Source organism: Hemicordylus capensis, chromosome 2, assembly GCF_027244095.1.
Source record: "Hemicordylus capensis ecotype Gifberg chromosome 2, rHemCap1.1.pri, whole genome shotgun sequence".
In the NCBI taxonomy this organism is placed as follows: domain Eukaryota; kingdom Metazoa; phylum Chordata; class Lepidosauria; order Squamata; family Cordylidae; genus Hemicordylus; species Hemicordylus capensis.
In genome coordinates this window covers 311,421,945-311,448,743 of record NC_069658.1, presented here as the reverse complement: position 1 = coordinate 311,448,743, position 26,799 = coordinate 311,421,945, and the positions used below count along the sequence as shown (strand labels likewise).

General features: G+C 41.2%; 1 protein-coding gene across 6 annotated transcripts in view; it reads right to left on the bottom strand.

Moving 5' to 3' along the window:
• Positions 1 to 26,799, bottom strand: part of WNT7A (Wnt family member 7A) — a 66,389-nt gene that overhangs the window by 21,298 nt on the left and 18,292 nt on the right. For all 6 annotated transcript variants that reach the window (XM_053303493.1, XM_053303498.1, XM_053303495.1 and 3 more), the window contains exon 3: positions 6,838 to 7,109. In XM_053303493.1, the coding sequence (XP_053159468.1) occupies positions 6,838 to 7,109 (272 nt within the window). The remainder of the gene's footprint in view (positions 1 to 6,837; positions 7,110 to 26,799) is intronic.

Sequence of the window (26,799 nt, the reverse complement as noted above, 5' to 3'; positions counted from 1 at the left end):
ATCTATTCTTTTCATGTGAAGTATCAGTTGTTCACATGCAAACCAGAAGCAAGTCTGATCACTGAGCTACACATAAACCAGGAAATGTTTAAGAACATAAGAACAGCCCTTCCTGATCAGACCCAAGGCCCATCTAGTCCAACATCCTGTTTCACACAGTGGCCTACCAGATGCCACTAGGAGCCTACAGGCATGAGTTGAGGGCATGCCCTCTCTTCTGCTGTTACTCCCCTGCAACTGGTACTCAGAGGCATCCTGAAGCCTGAGGTGACCTATAGCCCTCCTTCTAGTAGCCGTAGATAGATCTCTCGTCCATGAAATTATCCAAAATCCTCTTAAAGCTATCCAGGTTGTTGACTGTCACCATATATTGTGGCAAAGTATTCCACAAGTTGATTGTGCATTGTGTGAAAAGCTACTTCCCTTTGTTGGTCCTAGATTTCCTGGCAATCAATTTCATGGGATGACACCTAGTTCTAGAGTTAGGTGAGAGGGAGGAAAACATCTCTCTATCCACTTTCCCCACACCATGCATGATTTTATAGACCTCTATCATGTCTCCCTGCAGTCATCTTTCTTCCAAACTAAAAAGCCCCGGGTGTTGTAGCCTTGCCTCATAAGGAAGGTGCTCTAGGAACATAGGAAACTGCCATATACTGAGTCAGACCATTGGTCTATCTTCACAGACTGGCAGCAGCTTCTCCAAGGTTGCAGGCAGGAATCTCTCTCAGCCCTATCTTGGAGAAGCCAGGGAAGGAACTTGAAACCTTCTGCTCTTCCCAGAGCTGCTCCATCCCCTGAGGGGAATATCTTGCAGTGCTCACACATCAAGTCTCCCATTCAGATGCAACCAGGGCAGACCCTGCTTAGCTATGGGGACAAGTCATGCTTGCTACCACAAGACCAGCTCTCCTCTGTCCTCTAGGCCCTTGATCATCTTGGTTGCCCTCGGCTGCACGTTTTCCAGTTCTACAATGTCCTTCTTTATATGTGGTAACCAGAATTGTATGCAGTACTCCAGGTGTGGCCACACCATAGTTTTGTATAATGGCATTATAATATTAGCCGTTTTATTTTCAGTCTCCTTCCTAATGATCCCTAGCATGGAACTGGCCTTTTCCAACAACAGCCGCACATTGAGTTGGCACTTTTAATGAGCTGTCCACCATGACCCCAAGATCCCTCTCCTGCTCAGTCACCAACAGCCCAGATCCTATCAGCGTATACTTGAAATTGCAGTTTTTCATCCCAAAGTGCATCACTTTACACTTGCCAACACTGAACCACATTTGCCATTTTGTCACCCACTCACCCAGTTTGGAGAGATCCTTTTGGAGCTGCTCACAATCCGTTTTGGATTTCACTACCCAGAAGAGTTTGGTATCATCTGAAAATCTGGCCACATCGCTGCTTACCCCAACTTTTAGATCATGTATGAACAAATCAAAAAGGACCAGTTCCAATACAGATCCTGGGGGACCCCACTTCTTACTTCCCTCCATTGTGAAAGCTCTCCATTTATACCTACCCTCTGTTTCCTGTCTTTCAACCAGTTAGCAATCCACACAGGCACTTGTCCCCTTATCCCATGACTGCTAAGTTTTCTCAAGAGTCTTTGATGAGGAACTTTGTCAAAAGCTTTTTGGAAGTCCAGGTATACTAGGTCAACTGGATCACTTTTTTCCACATACTTGCTGACACTCTCAAAGAACTCCAAAAGGTTTGTGAGGCAAGATTTCCCTTTGCAGAAGCCATGCTGGTTCTTTCCCAGCAGGGCCTGTTCTTCTATGTGCTTAACAATTTTATCCTTCCATTGTAGGATGGAAGGATCAATTTCCATCAATTTGCCTGGAACAGATATTAAGCTAACCAGCCTGTAATTTCCCAGATCACCCCTGGATCCCTTTTTGAAAATCAATGTTACATTTGCTACTTTCCAGTCCTCTGGTACAGAGCCTGATTGCAAAGATAAGTTATATATTTTTGCAAGGAAGTTGGCTATTTAACATTTGAGTTCTTTCAATTTTTCCAGACAGTTCAGAACATCATCTCTTGTCACTTCTGTCTGACTCGGTTCTTTAGTCTCCATCCCCAAAAAGCCTTGTTTAGGAACAGGTATGTGCTCAGTATCCTCTGCCGTGAAGACAGATGCAAAGAACCCATTTAGCTTATCTGCAACCTCTATAATAATCTCTTAATAATCTCTTTCACTCCCTCATTGTCTAATGGTCCAACCGCCTCCCTGACAGGTTTCCTGCTTCTGATGTATTTAAAGAAGTTTTTGTTATTCCCTTTGAAGCTTTTAGCTAAATGTTCCTCAAACTCTCTTTTTGCCTCCCTTATTGTCACCTTGCATTTCTTTGGCCAGAGTTTGTGATTCTTTCTGTTCTCTTCATATGGGCAGGCCTTCCAATTTCAGAAGGAAGATTTCTTCTCCTTTATGGCTTCCTTGCGTTCTGGAGAGAAGTGACTCTCCTAGTTTTCAACTTCAGTTTTCTTTTCATCATACTCCTCATTCTAGAGAAGTTTCCTCTTCTGAAATTCAAAGTGTCTGTGCTTGACTTCCTTGGTGATTCTCTCCCATGTATGCTGAATTTGATTGCACTATGGTCACTCTTCCCTAAGGGGTCCATGATACTGACATCATGCACCAGGTCCTGGGTGCCACTCAGGATTAAATCCAAGGCCACCTTTTCTCTGGCTGGTTCCAAGACCAACTGTTCTGGGGCACAATCACTCAACATATCAAGAAATTTGACCTCTTTGTCATTAACTGACTGTTAATTTACCCAGTCTATGTGTGGTTAATTGAAATCATCCATTATTACTGCCCTGCCTCTCCTTGACGCCTCCCCAATTTCCTTCTGCAACTCCCAGTCACTGTCAGCGTTTTGATCCAGAGGGCGATAGCACGTCCCCAGTAGCGCATTTCCTTTCCGGCCTTGTATTGTCATCCACAGGGTTTCTGTGGAGGACTCCAGTCCACTTAGGTTTTCTAGCTTGTTAGATTCTATCCCTTCTTTAACATACAGTGCTACTCCACCTCCAAGGCACCCCTCCCTGTCCTTTCTATAGAGTTTATATCCAGGGATAACAGTGTCCCACTGGTTCTCACTGTTCCACCATGTTTCTGTTATGCCTACTATATCTATTTCTGTGTTAGCCACCAAGCACTCCAGCTCACCCATCTTGGCTTGGGGGCTTCTGACATTGGCATATAAGCACCTGATGTATGCTATCTTTCTTTTGGCTCTTTGAGAGCTAGCACATCCTTCTGTCTGCTCTTTATGTGGTTCTGCTCTATCCCTTTCTGTTTTATCTGAATCTCTCGCACCTTCATGGGTGGCTTTTGCCGAACCAGTTACTGTTCAGCTCCTGTCGGCTATTCTCCAGGCATCATTTTAAAAGCTGCTTTGCAACCTTTTTGATTTTAAGCACAAGCAGTCTGGTTCCATCTTGGTTCACGTGCAGCCCATCCCTTTTGTACAGGCCTTGCTTGCCCCAAAATGTACCCCAGTGCCTAACAAATCTAAACCCCTCCTTCCGGCACCAATGTCTCATCCACGCATTGAGACGCCTCAGCTCTGCCTGTCTCACTGTACCTGTGCATGGAACAGGTAGCATTTCTGAGAATGCTACCTTGGGGGTCCTGGATTTCAATATACTACCTATCAGCCTAAATTTCACCTCCAGGACCTCCCAACTACATTTCTCCATGTGCACGTGCACCACAACAGCTGTCTCCTCCCCAGCACTGCCTAACAGCCTATACAGATGCTGTGTGATGTCCGTAAACTTTGCAGCAGGCAGGCAAGTCACTGTGCAGTCAACACACAGGTCACAAACCCATCTCTCTATACCTCTAATGATTGAATCACCCACTACAAGCAAGCCCCCACCCTCCAGAGGAGCAGGGCCGGATTAACATAGTAGCAAATGTAGCATTTGCTACGGGCCCCTCGTTTTCTAGGGCCCCGCATGCCTGGCTTGAACGTCTGCCCCTTCTTTTGCTCTCTGTTTGGTGCTCTCTGCTGACTCTCCTCATTGCCTGCTGCTGCCCATTCTCTCGCCTTGCTTAAAGGGCATTTAAGCAAGGTCTTCCTGGCACCATGGTGTTGATTGGGTTATCTATTATGTTAAGGAGGGAACAGTAAGAACAACAATAGGAACAGATAGCTTGCAAAGGGGTCTCAAAGATAACTTAATCGCCAGGGAGTTGGTCTTTATTTGTTTAAACTGTAAAAGTTTTAAAAAACATACACACAGAGAGTAAAAGAAATAAAAGCAGTTTAGATTAAAAAACAACTAACTATTAATGCCGGGCAGAAGAAAGGAAGCTAAAGAAGATGCTAGTTGAATGTTGCCAGCATTTTCCGACTGACTGGGAGAGGGTAAAGATAAACAATGAGAACGTGTACCTTTAAGAGGAAAAAGAAAGCCGGAAGTAACTCAGATGCACGGCAAGAGAGTCTCAAAGTTTAGTGGATCAATTGAGGGGAACTTATATCACGGTCTTGTTGAGTAAGGTCACTTATATCCTCCTTTAGTATCTAGTGCTGTTGGGAGGGAATTTGTGATCATTGCTTTTCAAGGAACTGCCAAATTTAAGGTGAGCTCCTTTCCTCTCCTCTAGAACTGAAATAACTACTGCTGCGTTGCCAACTTCATTAGCTTTACATTGGGATGCCCATTGAAATTGTCCAAAGATAAACGGAGGCTGCAAACCTAAACACACTTACTAGAGAGTAAGGCTCATTGAGTTCAGTGGGACTTACTTCTGAGTAAACATGCTTAGGGTTGCACTGAATAATTTGTGCATTTCCTCCTTTTAATATTAAGCATGTTAGTGTAATTTAGATTGAAAGAGGCTGTGCCTCCTGCCAAAAGATTGTCTTTTGGATACTTCTGTTTTCATGGAAGTTGCTAATGCACCTCATCATAATCACATTCATTTGCAATACATCAACTATTTTAAATATACATCTGCTTTCCTGTCAGGCTTGCACAAGAGGTTAAACATATATTCCTAATATTGTCAAATGACCCTTTTAATGTGATGGCTGCTGGGATCCAATATGTTCTGCACACATTGGAATCAAACATCCACTGCTGTGTGCCAAAATTGCTAATAGGTTCAGATTTCTCAAAGTACAGAATTCCTGAGAACCTTTTAATTTAAACATTCAGAGTTGTGTTCCCCACCCCCTTTCTCTTTGTGAAAATAACTCCAAAGGAGAACCCACGGTCAGGAGTCACAAAAGTGTGTGTGTGTGTGTGTGTGTGTGTGTGTGTGTGTGTGTGTGTGTGTGTTGTAAAGTTTGTTAACTGGCTGGCTCAGCTGAGTGGAGGCATGGGGTGGTTGGTGGGGGGGGCACTAGGCAAATTAAAAAATTGAATTACTTTACTATGCAAGTAAATAATTTATGTTTTAATATTTTTGTGCATTTTTTTTTAAATTTGGGGCCCCTTCATAACATATGCTACAGGCCCCACACTAGCTTAATCCGGCCCTGCAGAGGAGTACCCCCTGTGCAAGAGAATATGGGCTCATCATCCATGGAAGGGATCCCTTCTTTGTGAGCATGTCCTCCTTCTCCGAGACCTTCATTCTGCAAGGCTGATAGCTCCTGACAGCAGAGGAGCTTTCAGCCTTGGCTGGGATGCCTCAACCACATCCCTGAAGATCTCGTCCACATGTCTCTCTGTCTCTCTGAGCTTCTCCAGATGTACCATCTTGGTCACGAGGGAAGAAACTTGTTCCCTGAGTTCCAGGAGCTCCTTGCACCAAGCACACACCCATGACTTCTGCCCATGGAGCAAATAGTCATACATGTGACACTCTGTGCAATACACTGGGAAGTGCCCCCTCTCCTGCTGGCTTTCTATCTTCATAACTGGTTTTGTTGGCTGTTTACAGTATTCAAAGATAGTTTATTAGAAAGCAGGGGCGTAACTACTATTAGGCAAAGGGAGGCGGCTGCCTGGGGGGCCCCACGCCTCGAGGGGCCCCCCAGAGGCAAGTCACATGCGAAGTGTGTGTGTGTGTATCAACGAGGGGCCCATTTTAAATTTTTGTCTCTGGGCCCATGCCAGCCTTGTTACGCCCCTGTTAGAAAGTTTGGTCTTAGCTGTATTGGTGCTATTTAATTGTTCAAATTTCCTTTATCAAGAATATGAAGGAGGGAGTAGTACTTACCTTCTCTTCCCACTGGGCTCCTTGTGATCAAGGGGACTCTTTTCAGGATCCCCCGCACACTTTCCACTAAACTCCTGCAAAACTCCAATGCCCTGTTTGCTATCCCTATTCGCTAACCTCTCAGGCCTTCACCATTGTATTCAAGACCAGCAAGCAAACTGACTCTGCTCAGGAATGTGACCCCTCCCATAGGCTGAGGCACTCACCTGGAGTGAATCCCCTACTCAGGTTACTCTTCTGTCAAAGACACAAACACTTCCACCCAACCAGAAATCAAACCCTAGAAAATCACCAGCCCTAACAAACTTAGTTTCTCCTTCCCCTCTTGTTTTCTGGGTGGTTTATTTATTTATGTGTTATTTGTTTGCTGTGTTCCCTTGCTTGATATCTTCTTTAGGAGAGAAATACAAGCTTGTATTTTTGATCTCAAATACAATTTGACTGTGCTCTATTTGCTTTCTTTCATGTCCTGTTCTGTTACTGGGAAGTGTCACTTTGGAACAAATATTTGACAGAAGTATAGTCCCATTGATATGTAAAAGCACATACTCATGAAAGGGACCTGAGCTTCAAAGCAGAGGCACAGCCATGTTACTATAGACTTGGGGTGGCCTTATGAAGTGATGAGCAAACGTGCCTACCTTTCGCCCTGCTTCGTTGTTGTGCAAGTTCATGAGTGTCCTTGCATTCTGTTTAATCTCCCTCGCGTCCACAAACACTTTGGCGAATCCGATTCCATAACGGATGTCTGCAGAGCAACCTCCCCATTTCCAGCCTTCATCTTTGTGGTACTGTCCCTGTTTTTCTTTGTCACAGCCACAGTCGCTCAGGTTTCCCTGGGTGCAGGCAGCAGTGATTGCATGCGCCACTCCAGCGGCAATGATGGCATAGGTGAATGCTGCTTCTCTGCTACCTGAAATCAAGACACATTTCTCAGTAAAGGACACAACTGTGGGAAGGAAGAAAAACGTGCAAGTCCATGCAGTGGAAATGCTGCAAAGTTATTATTAGACATGCTGTAAATATGCAGGCATAAGCATTTCTCGATATTTCAATGTGCTGATCTTTTGCTGATGTTCAGGCACTCCAAAAAATAATCAATACACATGCTGTAGTGAAGACAGTGCATTTTATCATATCCATAAACATAGAGTTATCATACCAAACATGAATTAATGTAGTCAATGCTCAAAGATGCAGGCAAAGCTGCTATATCAAACGGCAACCTTTATTTCAACATGTTGTTTTTTTAAAAAACTCAGCAAACAACTGCAGATCAGGCCAACTCTTGGCCACACAAGTCAGTGTTGTGCTACATGTACTCAGGAAATATTCAGCATGACGGATTAATAGTGGGCAGACTGATGAAATTCATCCCACAGAAATCCAAAGAGAGCATTAATACTTAGCCATGATCCTGATGCCGTTTGTCAGGTATTTGTGCTGCGAATAAAGTCTCTGCCACAAGGATATGCACTGGGCCAGATCTAGGATAATTTGCATGTGAATTATTTCTGTGAAAATAATCCAAAGGGAAGCATAAATGATGAGGGGATTGTAAACTGGCTTGCTGCTGGATTAGCTGTGCAGCCTATCGACTATGCTAAAGGATTTGGTGGTGGTAAATACGAAGCCTCTGCAGTGATTGGCTAATTTGTCCTAATGTCCTAAATGAGAGCATGCAGAATTCTCTGGATGCCAGTGGCTAGCTGCTTTGATCCTAGAGGGGGCAGAGAAACTGAAAAACTTAGGAGAGGCAGACAAAGCAGGAGTAGTGAAATGGAGGGCAAGAAAGGCGGCATTGGGAAGAAAGCACAGCGGGCCTAGGAAACTAGGGCTGGAAAACAACACTTTCGAGGAGAAAACCGGGGAGTAAGTCTAAACTTAAAGCAATAAGACAACTGGGCACAAAATCATGTTAATTACATGCAACCAAGATATGGAGATTAGTGCATCCTCTTACATGTGGTGATTTCTGCTCCATGGCCCTTATGGGTGAGTAAGCGGTATTCCCCACTCAAAGGCATACAGAAAAAGAGGAGGGAAAACTTCTACATTTCTAATAACACTCTTATTAGGACTAATGCTAACTATTACAATCATTAAGGACTAAAACAGCTATGGTGAAATGGCGAGAGAAAGAGAGAAAAGAAAGTTTAAATTAAAACATTATTTTCAAACTCTGAAATGCTCATAGCTACTTCACTAGACTATCCCAAACCGCCGGCGGCGGTGGTGAAAGTGGTTGCTGTTATTATTATAACACCACTTTTCATGGAGGAAAAAAAACATTCACAAAACAGTTTATAAAGCAAAAGGAATAAGAAGATGGTTCCTGGTCCCAGATGGGGTTCACAATCTAAAAAGGAACACAAAGGAGTCACCAGCATTTGAACTGGAACAGTTGCTTTCCCTGAAATAAATATAAGAAAGCCACCACTTTATAAGGTGCCTTTGATTAGTTACTTAGCAGGAGTTGTGCTTCATGATTTGTAGGATAAGCACATTTCTGATACTGTAAGAAACAACAAACAGAAGAGAAAGTATCAGGCACTTTATTATCAGCAGTATGTATCACTCTTCAGATGCAATCTATATACTAATGCTCACCATCTAGTGGGTTCTTCTACTTAAAAATAATACTTCCTTTATCATTCACCACAAATAGCTAGAAGCATAATGGACACAAAGATGACATCAACAAAATCAGTTAATAGATACTTCCATGGTCACTTAGCTGCAGGATGTGTATAAAGACCTATATATTCTCTCTTTTTTAATGTTTAGATAGCACTACATGTGCACATAATCTTATGCTTTCAGTGTTTATAAATAGTCTAGTAATATTGCACTTTCTAAGGAATTCCTTTATGATAGATATGATTTAAATTAAAATGATCAAAACAGCATTGAACTAAATGTAAGAAATGCTGTATTGGCATAAAGCAGGATGTCTCACAGACTTTGTAAAATATGATTTAAGAGAAGGTGAAGATCTTACTATTTGCATGGGCTAAGACCTTCACATTGATAGTCAGCACCAAAGACAAAAGTCAACATTTGTTATTTAGTGAATTCTGTTCATTATCTTCTGTTCTTTCCACATGCCACTACAAAAGATTAAGCCACCTTCTCAGCTAACTACCAGCTGCCGAGAAAAGAATTGCACTTCCATTGTGCTCTCTAAACTATCTCCAAACACTACAAAATGGTGGCATCAAATGATGAAACTTTGGGTTAGATCTATTAATATCTTAGAAGTGAACTGACCAATCACTTTTTAGTTTTAGTACATTTACAGGTGAAACTCGGAAAATTAGAATATCGTGCAAAAGTCCATTAATTTCAGTAATGCAAATTAAAAGGTGAAACTGATATATGAGACAGACGCATTACATGCAAAGCGAGATAAGTCAAGCCTTAATTTGTTATAATTGTGATGATCATGGTGTACAGCTCATGAAAACCCCAAATCCACAATCTCAGAAAATTAGAATATTACATGGAACCAAGAAGACAAGGATTGAAGAATAGAACAATATCAGACCTCTGAAAAGTATAAGCATGCATATGTATTCAGTACTTGGTTTGGGCCCCTTTTGCAGCAATTACTGCCTCAATGCGGCGTGGCATGGATGCTATCAGCCTGTGGCACTGATGAGGTATTATGGAAGACCAGGATGCTTCATTAGCGGCCTTCAGCAATTCTGCATTGTTTGGTCTCATGTCTCTCATCCTTCTCTTGGCAATGCCCTATAGATTCTCTATGGGGTCAGGTCAGGCGAGTTTGCTGGCCAATCAAGCACAGTACACTGTATACTTTTCAGAGGTCCGATATTGTTCTATTCTACAATCCTTGTCTTCTTGGTTCCATGTAATATTCTAATTTTCTGGGATTGTGGATTTGGGGTTTTCATGAGCTGTACGCCATGATCATCACAATTATAACAAATTAAGGCTTGACTTATCTCGCTTTGCATGTAATGCATCTGTCTCATATATCAGTTTCACCTTTTAATTTGCATTACTGAAATTAATGGACTTTTGCACAATATTCTAATTTTCCGAGTTTCACCTGTACATGGCCAAATTCTATTGGCTGCAATGATGAAGTACTATTTAGGAAAGAATCTGACGATCAATGCAAAAGTATTTCTGAATCCTTTATAAAATACAGCATACTACAAAACACTGACATAATTATGTTAGATCCCATGTCTCCCAGATCTTGTATTTGACCTTGCGATATCACCCAATAAACATTGCATCTAGGGCAAAACTGTAACATATGACTCTGTATGTTTCTATCTCCAAGTTTTGTTGTGGAACTGTAGAAAACAGTTCCAGAAACTAAACTGTAGTCAGAGGGAAATGAAATTCTTTTGATAGTGCCAGAGATAATGTCAAGAGTAACTTCTATTTACACGTTCAGAGCAAATTGCCAAACAGTAGAATGTGTTCACAGACTGGTTTGAAATGAATGGAAATTCCTGCATATGACAAGCAGTGCTATTTGCTATTAAACATAGAATGCCACCTATCAAATTAAATACTGAAAAGTTAAACAGCTTCAATAGTCAAATATCAAATATTGTCAAACATCAAGCCACCATTGACAAATATTTAATAGCACTGAGATTGATTTCTAAGGACAAATTCTTTGTAATCCTAGCTAAACAATTCCACCAGATTAACCATAGAATAAGTATTCTAAACCATTGAGTAACTACTGAGAATGCCTCATGTACTCCTTTAAAGTAAACTAGAGGCTGTGCCCTAACAAAGAGCTGGTGATTCCAAATAAATCTGTGAACAGCCTCACCCCTGAGACTCCTGGCCACGTGTTGCTGTCTTCTCTGCCCATTCTCTGGCCAGTTTTTCTTTCTCTCTCTAGGCCACTCCTTCTGGTCTTCTCCACATTGTTCCACTGTTTAGGCTCCTTGGTTTCCTGGCTTCCTCCTGCTGCTGGCTTCCAAAGCCCTTACCTCCTTCTTTTCTAGATTACTGCCTTGTCCATCACTGTTTGCCTAGGGCACTCTGCCTCCCCTGCCTTTCTTTAGGTTTAGAACAGCTCAGTCAATGGCAAACAGAGAAACTTCTAGTCTATCTCACCCCTCTGTGTCACAAGTTAGCCAACTGCTGCCAGAGGCTTCATGGCCACTTCCACAACAGAATACCTTAGTGCATTATTCACCATAGGTACAACTTATCTTGCCTGCTGCAAACTAACACAATGCTGCTGAGGAGGCTGAAATGAGGAACTAACAACCTGTACTTAACACTGTGCAGCTATTACTATAATTACTGGAGTCAAAATGCTGCCCCAGGTTTCCGCATTTTACAGGTGTTCTCTAGTAGTGCCTCGCTGCATGAAGCCACAATGGAATACCTGAGTTCCTACTTTCATCATATGTGTGTGTGTGTGTGTGTGTGTGTGTGTGTGTGTGTGTGTGTGTGAGAGAGAGAGAGAGAGAGAGAGAGAGAGAGCATTACTCTGTGTATCTAAATATGTGTTCCTATAATTCTGACCTGAGCTTATCACAGGCATTTCAATGACTAAAAACCTGCGATATTGGCACTTCCTAGCACTTCCTTCAGCAACACTTTCATTTCTTCTGTCTTGAAATTAGCTTGTCTATATCTGATCTAGGCATGTCTGTGTTTAACCATCACTGGCTTAAGATTGGGGTCTGCTCCAGGTCTGAGCAGACGGGCCCCAGCAAGGTGCCCACTGAAGTGTCCTCCTCCCCTCCCGCCCGTGAGTGTAACAATGTCAAGCAAACGTCATTAATAACGTAAATAAGCTTACTTACTTATTTGGCACATTTTTTCAATTATCTATCTATCTATCTATCTATCTATCTATCTATCTATCTATCTGGCACATTTCTATACCACCCCACATGCAAGTCTCTGGGTAGTTAGCAATCTTAAATAACAACAACAACAACAACAACAACAACAATAATGATAATAATAATAACCTAATTTACAGCAAAATCTTTGGTCCCCAAATAATGTTATTTGCCACCCCTTTGCTCCTCCAAAATAGTTGTTCTAGACCAGTGTTCCCTCTAACAGGGATTCTCAGATGTTGTTGACTGCAACTCCCATAATCTCCTAGCAAAAGCCATTGCAGCTGGGGATTCTGGGAGTTGTAGTCAACAACATCTGGGAATCCCTGTTTCCAGCCCATGGGTGTCACTTGCTGACTAAGCTGCCCCAGTCAATTCCAGCAACAGGACCCCCGAAGTACCATCCCTTTGCAATTCCCCAAGGGTGCCTTGTGCTGATGCCAGCCTTGCTAACTATTTTTTGTATCATGCAGATCTCCGCTGTTCCTCCTGTGGAGATATTATCATGATTACCATATTATTATTGGCTGACATAATGTGTAGCCTACCATCTCTTAGTGTGGGGCCCTTGTGGATTTCAAAGGTAATTCCGATGCTGCCCTGAGGCAGCAATTGTGAAAGCTGCATTTCTGCATGTTTCCCCATTGGACCAAATGGGAAAACCTGTGGAGACGCAGCTTCTACAATCACTGCCTCAGGGCAGTGTTGGAGCTTCCTCTGAAGTCCCCAAGAGTCCCACAGAGGATCCTTATGGAGGCAGTAGGTTATGAATCATGACAGCCACTATTGATATACCACTTTCCAACAACAAACAAACAACAACAACAGAATGTTCACAAAGCAGTTTACATAGAAAAAGAAATCAGATGCTTCCCTGTCCCAAAAAGGCTCACAATCCAAAAATAAGAGTAAGGTAGACAATGACCACTGGAGGGAGGTTGTACTGGTGTTGGAAAGTGACAACTGCTCTTCCCCTGCTAAACAGAATGAGAACTGCCACTTTACAATGTGCCTCTAGCACAATTAGCAGGGGTCTCTCATGTTCCTTGTTCCTCCTCATTCCTTTTGTTATACAAACATCTTGGAGGTTTTTGTAGTTGTAAAGTGTATATTTATTGTTGTTACTAGTATTAACCAGTTGCACTGTTTGTCCCAACCAACAATCTGATCCTGATGTCATATGTTGCTTAGCCACTTCCATTTTGACAGATTGTAACTTTGCACCTTTGCTGTAACAATATTTCTGTTTCTCTTGTCTCCTTGTTAGATTTACGTGAATGTTTACCCTTACCATCTGAGGTTGTAAGTATGGTGCTAAGATAAAACTTAAACTTAAACTGTGAGTGCCACTGTATCTCCTATAAGTGAGGTTATGTAATTCAACAGGACAAAACACAGGTCTGGGTTAACTAGATCAGATTTCTTTACAATCTTCTTTAATGTGTTAATCCCTCTTTCTGCCATGCCATTGGACTGAGGAAATAATGGATTTTATATAATGTGAACAAAGTTCCATTCTTTTAAAAATATTCTGACATCTCTTGAGCAAAACTGTGGAGCATTGTCACTCTCAATCTGTTCTGGTATATCATACTTCACAAATATAGATTTGCAGAGTTTTATTATTAACTTACTTGTGATGTCCTCAAGCAAACATGTCTCAATATGCTGAACAGTAATAAATCAGAAAAATATATCTGAATTTAGAGGGAATTATTAAATCTTTTCCCAGTTTCCACCAAGGTCTTTTTTGGAATTTCATTAAGAAACATAGGTTCTTGTGTTTTATTTCTGAAGCTTTGATATTTGGAACATGATAGTATCGAATCTTCCATTTAAGCACACATATCTGGCCAATGATATGATTCTCAAGCCCCTTTTACACATTGCTCAATTTCCAGATAATTCTCATGCATAGTCAGGATTTCTTTCCATGTCTTGTAAGTACTATGAAATCTGCCTTTTATAAAAATGTCTACCATGTATATTAAATTCCTCTCTATTGTTAAAATGAGCATATTTTTTATTTATTTATTTATCACATTTTAATACCACCCAAAACGCGAGTTCTCTGGTCAGTTTACAAGACAATAAAAACCAATAAAAAGATTAACACATTAAAATTTAAAATGATAAAACTATTAAAACAAATTAAAACACAGTTAAAACAATGTTTAATTAAAAGCCTAGGTGAACAAATGCGTCTTGATTGCCTTTTTAAAAGCTGTAAGAGATGCTAGGAAAAGCCAGAGTTCCCACCACCACCAGCACCAAATTCCTTCTATGGCATGCCCTGTCTATATCTTAGTTCAAACCACATTACCAGTGAGCATACTCTCATCCTGATAGTGAATGATCCTGTTGCCAGTTGGGGTTCCCTTTCAACCTTACACCTGGTTATGTTTTTTCACCTTCCCCAGCTCCCTGGCCTAGTTGCTTGAGCTTCTTCCTATAACAATCCTTACTGTAGAAGGCTGGCTTGTCTTGTGGGTGATGGCAGGCTTCAACAAGTCAGCAACACACACAGTTTTTAAAAAATCTACACAGCAGAAAAACTACAAAGAAATCTCAGGATCTCTTGGTCAAAACTGTCCCTCCTTGAAATCAGAATTACGTCTGATTGTGTTGGATGGTATATCAAAACAAAAATCATACCAGAAGCCTCCTTTAATGAAAACAGCTTTTGATCTCTCCAGTACTGAAGGACAAAGGGCAGAGAGCAAAATGATCCAATGCAAGTTGCAATCTCCAGAGTTATAAAAAGCTTGATGCCATATTGATGAGACCTCATACTCTTGCCTCATTTAATTTATAAACACAGTGGTTTTCACTGATGACTCATGATCTATATCATGATAGTGTTTGTTCTTTTTAGAATGTAAATGAAGTAGAAAATAGTCTGGCATTGGTACTTGTAATTTGGCTTTCTAAGTGGGTTATTTTAAGACTTTGTTGTATCCCGCAGATTAATTTTTACTCTTGAAAACTTGTTTTGCCCTGAAGTAAGAACTGCAATCCAGACTACTGTGTGTGCAGAGGGAAGACAGAGCTGAAGGAAAGAAAAAACAAGTGGGAGGGAAAATTACATGGAGAATGGCAAGAGATTGCCATTGTGGTGAGAGCCAGTGTGGTTTAGTGGTTAGAGCACTGGAACAGAACCGGGGAGACCTGAGTTCAAATCCCCATTCAGCCATGAAACTCACTGGGTGACTCTGGGACAGTCACGTCTCTCTCAGCCTAACCGACCTCACAGGGTTGTTGTGAGGATAAACATAAGCATGTATACCACTCTGGGCTCCTTGAAGGAAGTGCGGGATATAAATGTAAAAATAAAAAATAAAAAAATTGTTAAATGGTTACTTTATTAAGGAATGTTAATATTAGTATACATTTATTCCCCATAGTATGCCATGCATAATTTACAGATTTGATACTAAATTGGAATTAGCAGTATGCTTTAGAATATGGCTGAAAGATCTGCTGTTTAATCTATGCTTACCAAACACTTCTTAAACACGTTTGTGCTCATGCCTTCCCTGAACTTCAAGGGGACAGGAGTCCCAGAATCAGAAGCCAGGAACACCTCTTAGTTGACCCTCACTGCTTATACCTAAGCAAGCCTATACCCAAAAGATTTGTTTGATTAGCTGTAGAGATGGCAATTGAGAGACTTTTCTAGGGATGAACTACACACGACTGGCTTGGGTTTTTCAAAGTTAAATGGCAGGTAGAGCTGCACCATGGGTACATTAACCCTGCCTTCCCACCACAGTCCCCATCAGGATTGGGTTGCCCATATGCGCTATTTGCCAAGGTCTGGTTGGCCAATGGGAATTTCCCTCTCTTGGTAAATAACGTGCAGGAAACAGTTCAGGGCCATGGGGCATAGGGTTAAAGTCCTCTCATCCTACCACAGTTCCCAAGAGAGAAGCTTTAGAACTGGGGATGCTCTTGCAGCACACATGACTTTTTTGGCTAAAAATGCACAGCTTTAGTTAGGATGTCAGCCACTGTGCTCTGTTATAAATGTCTATGTATTTATTCAAAGTTGCATTGTTGATATAGAAATATGATATGGGAGGGGGCAAAAATGCACAAGTAAATTTTATCCTGAAATTTGGCAATTTAGTACATAAGAAACAAACATTCCTCTAAGAACTAGCTTTCTGATTCACTGCATTTTCCAGAACACTTAAAGTGTTCTGGAAAGCCCAAGGCAGCTTAAAGATAAAATACTGAAACATAGCAATAGCAATAACAATAGCAATAGCACTTACAGTTATATACCGCTCTATAGCCGGAGCTCTCTAAGCGGTTTACAATGATTTAGCATATTGCCCCCAACATTCTGGGTACTCATTTTACCGACCTCGGAAGGATGGAAGGCTGAGTCAACCTTGAGCCCCTGGGCAGGATCGAAATTGTAACCTTCTGGTTACAGGGCGGCAGTTTTACCACTGCACCACCAGGGGCTCTTTTCTTCAAGGATTGTTTTCCTTTGCATTGTACAGATGTACATTAAAATGCATGTACATTTAAACATCATTTAATGATGATGTTCCTTTTCCTTTGCATTGTACAGATTCCTTTGCATTGTACAGATGTACATTTAAACATCATAAAGATGGTAGGTAAGGACCAGAAAACCAAAATAGCAGGAGGCCAAGGCTGTGAAGCAAAGAAAGTTTTCAGGGAGTAGGAAGGGGAAGGTATTGCAACAAATTGCCATTTTGGACATTTCCCATGATCAGCCCCACTATTCTGCAGTACACCTTTACAAACGGTCAGAAATCTTTGCAGGGGGGTGGGGGAATCCCGATGAAACCAAAGAAACAATCCCAAACTATTAACATAGTTATTTGAAAGGCAATTTGAAATGATTTGACAAATCCTCACTAATTCTTGCACATGCATTTTAATGTACATCTGTACAATGCAAAGGAAAAGAATCCTTGAAGAACACAGACCAGGAAGCTGAGTAAGAATAATGAATAGCCTACAGGTAAACTGCGGTTCTTGCAAGAGGGGGTGAGGCGTCCAGCACCTGTCTGAGCAAGGGTTGAGGATGTTTAAAATGCTTACATTGGGCTTACAGGATTGCAAGGGAAATGAAAGGGCCTTCCAAGGAGCATTGGCTCCTCTTTTACAAGAGGTGCATCCTATGCTGCATTGACATGTGTCAGAGAAAGCAACTCAGTAATGGGAAAATTGCATTTAGTAGCTAACGATTTTGTCAGTTCCAGTGGTTATAATAATCAGTAAGAATATAGGTACTGTACCTGCCACAAATAGAGTATGAAAACCTGATTTGTGGACACTGGACAATTGTTTGTTCTCTGAAGGGGTTCAAGACTTGGTAGTTGCCAGATGGGCATCCAAGTGTGGTGGCAATGCCTTGAAATGGCCAGCACTGGATGGAACCACTGGACTCCCCACCCTATTCCTCTACTGATCCCCTTGCCCATCATCTTCTTTCACCTGCTATGGTCAGGAGTGAGACAAGTAGTGGAGAAAAACGGTGGGAGTACCAGTGGTGGCATCTTGTCTTGGCACCTTGCAGCATTTCAAATCTTAGGAACTGTTATCAGCTGAGGACTTGGCAACCTAGAAGGAAGAGCAGGATTAAGACACAGAATTTGATTTAGGAGGCCCATCAATTGAGTGCAGACAAGTAGAGACAGATGATCAAAATCACAGTGTAAACCATGAGTTAGTGGAGTAATGCACCCAAGGAGGGCAGCCCTTTCATGAGGTGTGAGGCAGGTATTTCATTTGGTCAGCGGGAGGGCATTATGTTGTGCCTCCCTTCCCACTTCCCTGCTGGGCAGTGCCTCCTTTCCCTATCCCCACCATGGTGGGGCATGCTCGACACAGATTATGTATGTATGTATGTACAACGTCAGAAAGGTGTTATTGACTGGTTTGTTTTATCCAGACATCAAGTCCTTCCCAAGGACCTGGGATGGCTAAATTTTATTGTCAATGTTGTTGCTGTTATTATTATAGATATCGTCGCAGAATATAGACTGTTCCCAGTAAAGTTGCTTTTTGTAATTGGCTGATGGTGATTTCTGTGGTCCCTATGGTGTTGAGGTGCTCTTCAAGGTCTTTGGGAACTGCACCCAGGGCGCCAATTACCACTGGGATGATTTTGGTCTTTTTCTGCCACAGCCTTTCAATTTCAATTTGTAGATCTTTGTATTTGGTGATTTTTTCTATTTCTTTTTCTTCTATTCTGCTATACCCTGGTATTGCTATGTCGATTATTTTGACTTGTTTTTCTTTCTTCTCAACTACAGTGATATCTGATGTACTGTGTGGCAGATGTTTGTCTGTTTGTAGTCAGAAGTCCCATAATATTTTTACATCTTCATTTTCTACAACTTTTTCAATTTTATGGTCCCACCCATTTTTGGCTACAGGTAGCTTGTATTTTTTGCAGATGTTCCAGTGTATCATCCCTGCTACTTTGTCATGCCTTTGTTTGTAGTCAGCCTGTACGATCTTTTTACAACAGCTGATTAGGTGGTCCACTGTTTCATCTGCTTCTTTACAAAGAAGCACTGGCGGCACTTGCTGTTTGTTGTTGACTTTTCTACTTTTGCTCTTATTGCATTTGTTCTTAGTGCCTGTTCTTGTGCAGCCAGTATTAAACCCTCAGTTTCTCTCTTCAAGTTGCCATTCTTAAGCCATTGCCAGGTCTTGGTGATGTCTGATTTTCCACTTATATTGGGCAAATATTGACCATGCAGTGGCTTATTTTCCAATTTTTCTGCTCAGTTCTTGACTTGTTCTTTCTTGTAGGCTTGCTTTGTTTCATTGGTGTTTAATAGTTTCTTGTTATTGACCATTTTAAGTGCATCTTCTTCACTGTCCTTGATATATTCTTCAAGGCCTCTTTTCTCCTCCTCTACTGTTTGATGGACTTGCAGCATTCCTCTTCCGCCTGAGCTGTGAGGGAGGTATAGCCTATCTACATCACTGCGGAGGTTCAGAGCATGATTGATGATCATGATTTTCCTGGTCTTATGATCTAGTGTCTCTAGCTCTGCCTGGCTCCAGTCTATTATTCCTGCAGTGTATCTGATAACAGGTAAAGCCCAGGTGTTTATGGCTTGTATGGTGTTCCCACCATTGAGTTTGGACTTGAGGATTTTTCTAACTGTCCTGATGTATTCACTTCCAATTTTTCTCTTAACTTCAGTGTGTGCAATATTATCAGCCTGGAGAATGCCCAAGTATTTGTAATGTTCTTTCTCTTCCAAGTTCTTGATGTTGCTTCCATTGGGCAGTTCTATTCCTTCTGTTTTTCTTATTTACCCCCTGTTCATTATTAATGAAGACCACTTGTCTAGTCCAAACTCCATTGCTATATCGCTACTGAATATACGGACAGTGTTTAGCAGTGATTCGATTTCTGACTGGGACTTTCCATACAACTTCAGATCGTCCATGTACAGCAGATGGTTGATTTTACTTGCTGTTTTAGATGTTTGGTATCTGTTTTAGATGTTTTGTTTGGTATTTGTGAAAGTGGAGTCATGGCGATTACAAACAACAGAGGGGATAGTGTGTCCCCTTGGAAAATGCCTCTTCTAATGCTAACCTGTCCAAGTGTCTCGCCATTGATTGTTAACTGTGTACTCCACATGCTCATTGCTTTTAAAATAAATATCTGAATGTTTTTGCTGACACCAGTTGTTTCTAAACATTTTAGTATCCATGTGTGAGGCAATGAGTCGAAGGCCTTCCTGTAGTCGATTCCATGCAACACTTATATTTGTTTTTCTTCTCTTGCAGTTTTCTAAAATCATTTTGTCAATCAGCAGCTGGTCTTTTGTGCCTCTGGTGTTCGGGCAATTTCCTTTCTGTTCAAATGGAAGCTGATTATTAGTTAATAAGTGTTGCATCACTTCATCTGCTATTATTCCAGTTAATAATTTGAACATGGTTGGCAGGCAGGTTATAGGTCTATAATTACTTGGAACTGCACCTTTTGCTGGGTCTTTCATGATGAGATGAGTTTTCCCAGTTGTTAGCCATTGTTCAATATCACCTCCTTGCAAAATGTGATTGAACTGTTTTGATAGTTGTTTATGAAGGCTTGTTAGGTGTTTAAGCCAAAAGCCATGCAGTTCATCGTCACCTGGTGCAGTCCAATTTTTAATTTTCTTTGCTCTTTCACTTATTAATTCTGCTATTATTATTAGATCTTGCATTTGTTGGTTACATTTTTTGACCTCTTTCACCCAGCCTGCTTTTTTATTATAATCTATTGGATTGTCCCACAGTTTCCACCAGAATTGCACTATTCTTGTTGTTGTTATTACATTTATATCCTGCTCTTCCTCCAAGGAGCCCGGAGCAGTGTACTACATACTTGAATTTCTCTTTCACAACAACCCTATGAAGTAGGTTAGGCTGAGAGAGGAGTGACTGGCCCAGAGTCACCCAGCTAGTTTTATGGCTGAATGGCGATTTGAACTTGGGTCTCCCCGGTCCTAGTCCAGCACTCTAACCACTACACCATGCTGGCTGGCAGATGCTGCCTGCCTGCTGCCACTACTGCTGCTGGCTCCTCCGGCACCACTCTTGTCATTGTCATCTTCGTCCTCCTCCTCCTCCTAAAAAAAGAAGAGTGGAACCAACCCCTATAGCAGTGTCAGTGGAGGGGAAGCCGTCAAGAGCCCCTTTTTCTCAGCCCACACTGCTTTAAATTATGGTGGAGTCCAGACTCCACTCCTTCAGGCTTTGAAAGGGGCACAGAGTGACAAGATGGGGCTGCCAGCATTGGCACCTTGTCTCAGATGCCCAAACACCTCTGACTTCCCGGAGGAGGAGGAGGAGGAGGAGGAGGAGGAGGAGGAGAAGGAGAAGGAGAAGGAGAAGGAGGAGGAGTCATTCCAAAAGTCAAATAAATTATAGTCCAAAATCAACTGTCATTTGTCCTGGCAGTGTCTCCTTCCTGTATCCCTTTTATAAGCTGCTTAGAAATTATGCCAACCATCAAGTAAAGGTACTTCAGATCAACTATTTGTAACTTTTGGCATCAAAGGATCTCTTTGTCTCAAGTCCAGGCTCTTTATATGTGCAACAACAAATGGAGAAACGATCCCAAACTGCACTATCTTCACCTAAAGTTAGCTGGGATCAGTAGCCAAATGAAGAGAAGTGTCATCACCCATTCAGACCAGGAGCCATACATGTTGTTTTTAACATCCTGTAAAACCAGTGATACATGCTACCTCAGAAAACATGCTAAACTTTGCCCGCATAAACAACTTGTTTTGGAAACATTATAAAGGTATTGCGTGGTGGGGGGGGGGAGAAAGCTTTCAAAGAATCCATCATCTTTTTGCAAACACAGTTTCTGCTATTTTCAGAAAGTTTCTAAGCACCACCATAACAATATTTAGTGTCAGGTTGAAAATGAGAGTTATAACCTATCTGTATCTCTGTGTCCTTGGAAGTAAGTCTCACTGACTTCTGTTAAGATGGGATAGGTTTCATTGAAATCCAAGGCTTACTTCTGAGTAAACATGAATAGGATCAAGTTTTAATCCTCAATTGTGCCTTGTATATTTACAAAGAGAAACTGAGGGAAAGGGGTGTGTGCCACAACTCCTATCAGGACATTGTGCTTTTCAACCCTTTTTTTACCACCATACCAGCTGTATCATAAATTAGGTATTCTGGAAAATAAAAAAAGATAAATTTGTATCTATTTCACTGGAAAACTTGTGTTGTATTTTCTGCTGTTTAAACCCAAGAGGTCAGAGAGGGAGTTATCTGCAGTGGCATGTGCTGAATTATATGTTGATTGTGAAAATATAAAGATGGAAAATACAGCAGAGCTTGCCAATTATGTGCCATAAGCTGCATTATTTCACATCTCTATAGAAGTCATAATTCATAGACAGCAAATTGGAGAAGAGAACCCATCTTCTTCTCCCTGATTATCTGGAGCCACCCCCCTCCATTCCATCATCCAGTACAGACATGACCATTAAGCAAAGCCTGTGTAGTGAAAAATGGTGGTGAATGTTATATACACTATAATGCTGATTGCTCTGATAAACAGCCAAATCCTTTAAGGTACAGAGTACCCACCACATTTTGCTGATGTTCTTAGAAGGAGGAGGCTAGTCTGTGGCTTATGAAACCAAACTGAAAAATTGTTGTTCGAATAACTCTACAAGTAGCATGTTGCCATTTAACAATGTTAACAATGCAATACTATTAATCCAGCTTTATTAATTTGAATGTATACATTAATTTTGCCTATTTTATTGTTTTACAGAAAGAGGAACAAGGCAACATCTGAGAGAAAATGCAAGCGTGGTGTAGTGGTAAGAGTGCTGGACTAGAACCAGAGAGACCCGAGTTCAAATCCCCATTCAGCCATGATACTAGCTGGGTGACCCTGGGACAGTCACTTCTCTCTCAGCCTAACCTACTTCACAGGGTTGTTGTGAGGAGAAACTTAAACACCCCTCTGGGCTCCTTGGAGGAAGAGTGGGATATAAAATGTAAATAATAATAATAATAATAATAATATTTTTTTAAAGGTACAATCCCAAAGATATTGGCCACCATCCAATAGAGAGTGAGGCACATTTAAGTTAATTCATTTCACTGAGTTTAAGTGCACCTAGCACTGTGCTTGACTGTAGGCCAAATACTTACACTTGTACACACACACACACACACACACACACACACACACACACACACACAATCTCCATTCAACATTCCCCTAACATGCATAGTAAACATGCATTATTTCATTCGCCATCACCATTCTTTTCCATTCTGGGAAATAACTTCCAAACCCCTCAACTGTTCTATGGCATTGTGTAAGAATATATTTTATGTGGTTTCATTTTCATTTAGAGAAAGCTACAAGTAGAACTTTCAGCAGGTGTTAGCTATCCGAACCCTCTAACATACTGTAATGTAATCTTTTTGTTTCTCTAAAACATGTACTCACAAGATACATTTGAAGGCAGGTATGAAAGCCTTGTGATGAGAATTCCTGCAGAAGTGACCTCAGGGCAATGTTTTTATCTGACTATGACAGTCACTGCCTAGAAAGATTGACTCTTTGGCAGAGAGAATCATGCTGGTTTGTAGATACTTGGTGCCAGATTTCCAACCTGGCTTCTGTTTTGCAAGAACACTTTCCTGGCTGCCAAACAAAAACACACACACACCAAAACACACCCTCTGTGCCTATGTTTTTACAGTTACAACATGTCATGTACACAGATTATTTACATGCATGATAACCCTACTAAATCAAAAGCAAAATTATCAGTCATTGCCTGAAGAGCCAAAACTTCACTGACTCAGGGCCAGAGGAGAGGTTACTAACCCGGTGAATCATTGGACACATGAGTGGTCCACTTACCTAAGTCCTATAACTTTGGAAGAGTGAATTCAGACAAGATTGCCACTTTCCCTCTGGCCCTATTCAGACATTAGGTTGCATGTGCTGAGTCCTTGAGTGGTGGCTTAAGACCTCTGTTCACTCGAGGCAGGACACCAAATGCCACCCCTCACCCACCTTGGGCACACCTTCCTCCTCTTTCTTTCTTTCTTTTTAAAAGTAGGGCTCAGAAGGGCATCTTTGCACCTTGCTGGCACCCCAGTAATCTGCTTCCTCAAGCAGCTGCCTCATCTCACCTCATGGAAGGGTTACCTTCCTGTGCATAATGTGTATACATTATAGTAACTGCTCACTCTTCTCTTTTCCAGGCTAAACATACCCAGCTTTGTCAACAGTTTCTCACAGGATGGCTTCCAGACCCCTTACCATCTTTGTTGCCCTCTTCTAAATCCATTCCAGTTTATCAATGTCCTTTTAAAATGTAGGGCCCAGGATTGGACATGGTAATCCAAGTGAGGTCTGACCCAACAATAGAGCGAAACACTTACTTCTCATGATATGAACCCTCTGCTTTACTTAATGCAACCAAGGATTTCATTCACTTTTTTAGAAGCTGCATCACACGTCTGGTTCATGTCCAACTGGTTGTCCGCTAAGAGCTGTCCCTTTTCACATGTACTACTGCCAAGCCAGGATCCATGTAAGAGCTGTGAGAGGATACATATCTCTGGGAGAGGATATTAAGAGAGGGTCCATACATTCCCACCACATGTCAACATTTTGTAGTCACTTTGCAGTACAGTGTCAGATGGAGCCTAGTCTTGTGATAGATTAGAGGCATGTTGGGCTCCTCATAGGTCACTCCTAGGTCACTTCCTAGGTGATATTGATAGTTTGTCTTAGCCAGGAATGTTACTGAGGGCAGCAGATCATCTGAAGATACATGGAACTAGATACATGAGTTCAGTCATGAAGCTGACTGGGTGACTCTGCCAGTCATTTTTCATTCAGCCTAATCTATCTTACAGGGTTGTTGTAGGAATAAGTATAACCATGTACATCACTCTGGGCTCCTTGGAAGTAAGTATAAAAATTAACGAGGTCTGGATCTGTTCAATGCATGGACAACAGATTGCCTAGATATCCCATATGTTTGTTTGTATGTTTGTTTGTTCAATTTCTAGACCAACCTTAAACCATCTAGTGTTCAGCTAAAGAAATATAGGACATACATATAACAATAATACCGCACATAATAAGATGAATGCATGAGAAACCCATTTCAATTTAAACCCATTTCCATATGGATCTTCACTGACAGACAACAGCAAAAGGCCATCGTTGACAAGAACAAGCAGTAATATGAATCTACTCAGTAGTCCCACTCATTACCAGAAAATTAGCACAAGTGGACTTTGGGGACAGAATATCTCTCCTTTTAATTAACAGCTCAGTAACTGGTAGGGCCAGGTTCCCATCCCATCCTATGGTCAATAGCAAACAATGGAAGTTGCTAAGAGGAGATTGCTCCCATTTGAGTACTTTGATTTTTGTTAACCTACTTCACTTCTGCAAATTAGATACTGACAAGTAGATTGATTTCCTTCATGACTAATACCTTGCGTTTTGTAATTAAAAATGTTTACTATAAGACCTAGCCATAGAAACTACAGTGGGACTGAATATTAAAATTCTAATTATCTACCATGTTCTCTGACAAAGATATGAAAGACTCAGAAGGCAGTTTAGAGCCCAATGAGATAAATATTAATAGTATTCACTGAGAGACTAATTTCCCTTTATACCTTTGGAAGTTCCTCCACAATAATGCAGTCACAAGACCAAATGCAATATGCATTACACTATCTATTATTTTTATTGTTGTTTACACAGTCAGACAGGTGTTATTGACTGGTTTGTTTTATCCAGACATCGAGTCCTTCCCAAGGACCTGGGATGGCTGAATTTTATTATCAATGTTGTTGCTGTTATTATTATAGATATCATATTATTATTGTTTGTTTGTTTGTTTGTTTGTTTACTTACTTACACAGTCAGACATCCCAGCCTCCGGAGCTCCGTGATATGGCACATGGTGTGGATAGTCTGCACTCCCAGAAACAACTAGCGCATGTCTGCGGGGGTGGGGGTGGGGGGGTGAGTATAACCAGCCCTCCTGCCCTCCCACCGCCTGGTCGTGTGAACGGCCTCAATGTCTCCCAGTTCTGTGCTCGCACCACATGTCATGACCTCTTTTCAGAAGCAAACACTGAATCTTATTCATTGGAACAAATTCTTGATGAATTATATCCTCTATGAGTTTGTACAAGATGAAACAATCTTGGAAGGCCAAATGAAACAGAATTAGAGCATATGTATACTGCAGAGTGGCTGGATAGTTATTTTCTCACTCAGGAAACCCTAGAAACTGTTGCTCTGTGTAGCTGGGCTGAGGAGAGGATTTCTAACACAGCATTGCACCATATCACACTTTCTGGGATTCTCTGGGGGAAATGCAGGACAATTAAAGTGGAATGTTGTTGTTGTTACTACTACTACTATTATTATTACTATTGTTATCTTTTTAAACAACAGTAATGGATATATGTTTGCAGTGTAGTGAAACTGTGAGTATTCTGGAGTCTACAGTATTACATCAGAATGGTATCATTAATAGTATCAATAATAATAGTATCAATATTTATTTATTTATTTTATTTAACATATTTTATACCACCCAAAACTTATGTCTCTGGGTGGTTTACAACAAAATAAAAACAGAAAAAGTAAAACATTAGTTAAAACAAAAACAAAAAGTTCAAAAGATTACAACAATTACAGATTTTTAAAACAATATTTTAGAACAGAATTAAAACCATTAAAACAATATTAATTAAAACCCTGGGTGAGCAGATGCATTTTTAAAGACTTTTTAAAAGCTGTCAGAGATGGGGAAGCTCTTATTTCACTAGGGAACGCATTCCAAAGCCTCGGGGAAGCAACAGTGAAGGCCCTTCCCTGAGTAGCCACCAGACGAGCTGGTGGCAAAGGCAGACGACCTCTCCAGCAGATCTCAGTGGGTGGTGGGGTTCAAAACAAGAGATTTTCCCAAGGAGTCTGATGGGAATGTGGGCAAAATATAAAAAATGGTTGGAGTGTAAAACACCATTATGGGTATTCCTGATTGAGGCTTTGGCATGTAAAGAGACAAATATGCAATCTGAATGGGGTATCTATAGGGATTTGTTATGTTTTGAAGAGAAGGGCTGTAAATTAAAAAATTTAAATGACGAGTGTTTCAGGGATACCCATAATGGTGTTTTACACTCCAACCATTTTTTATATTTTGCCCACATTCC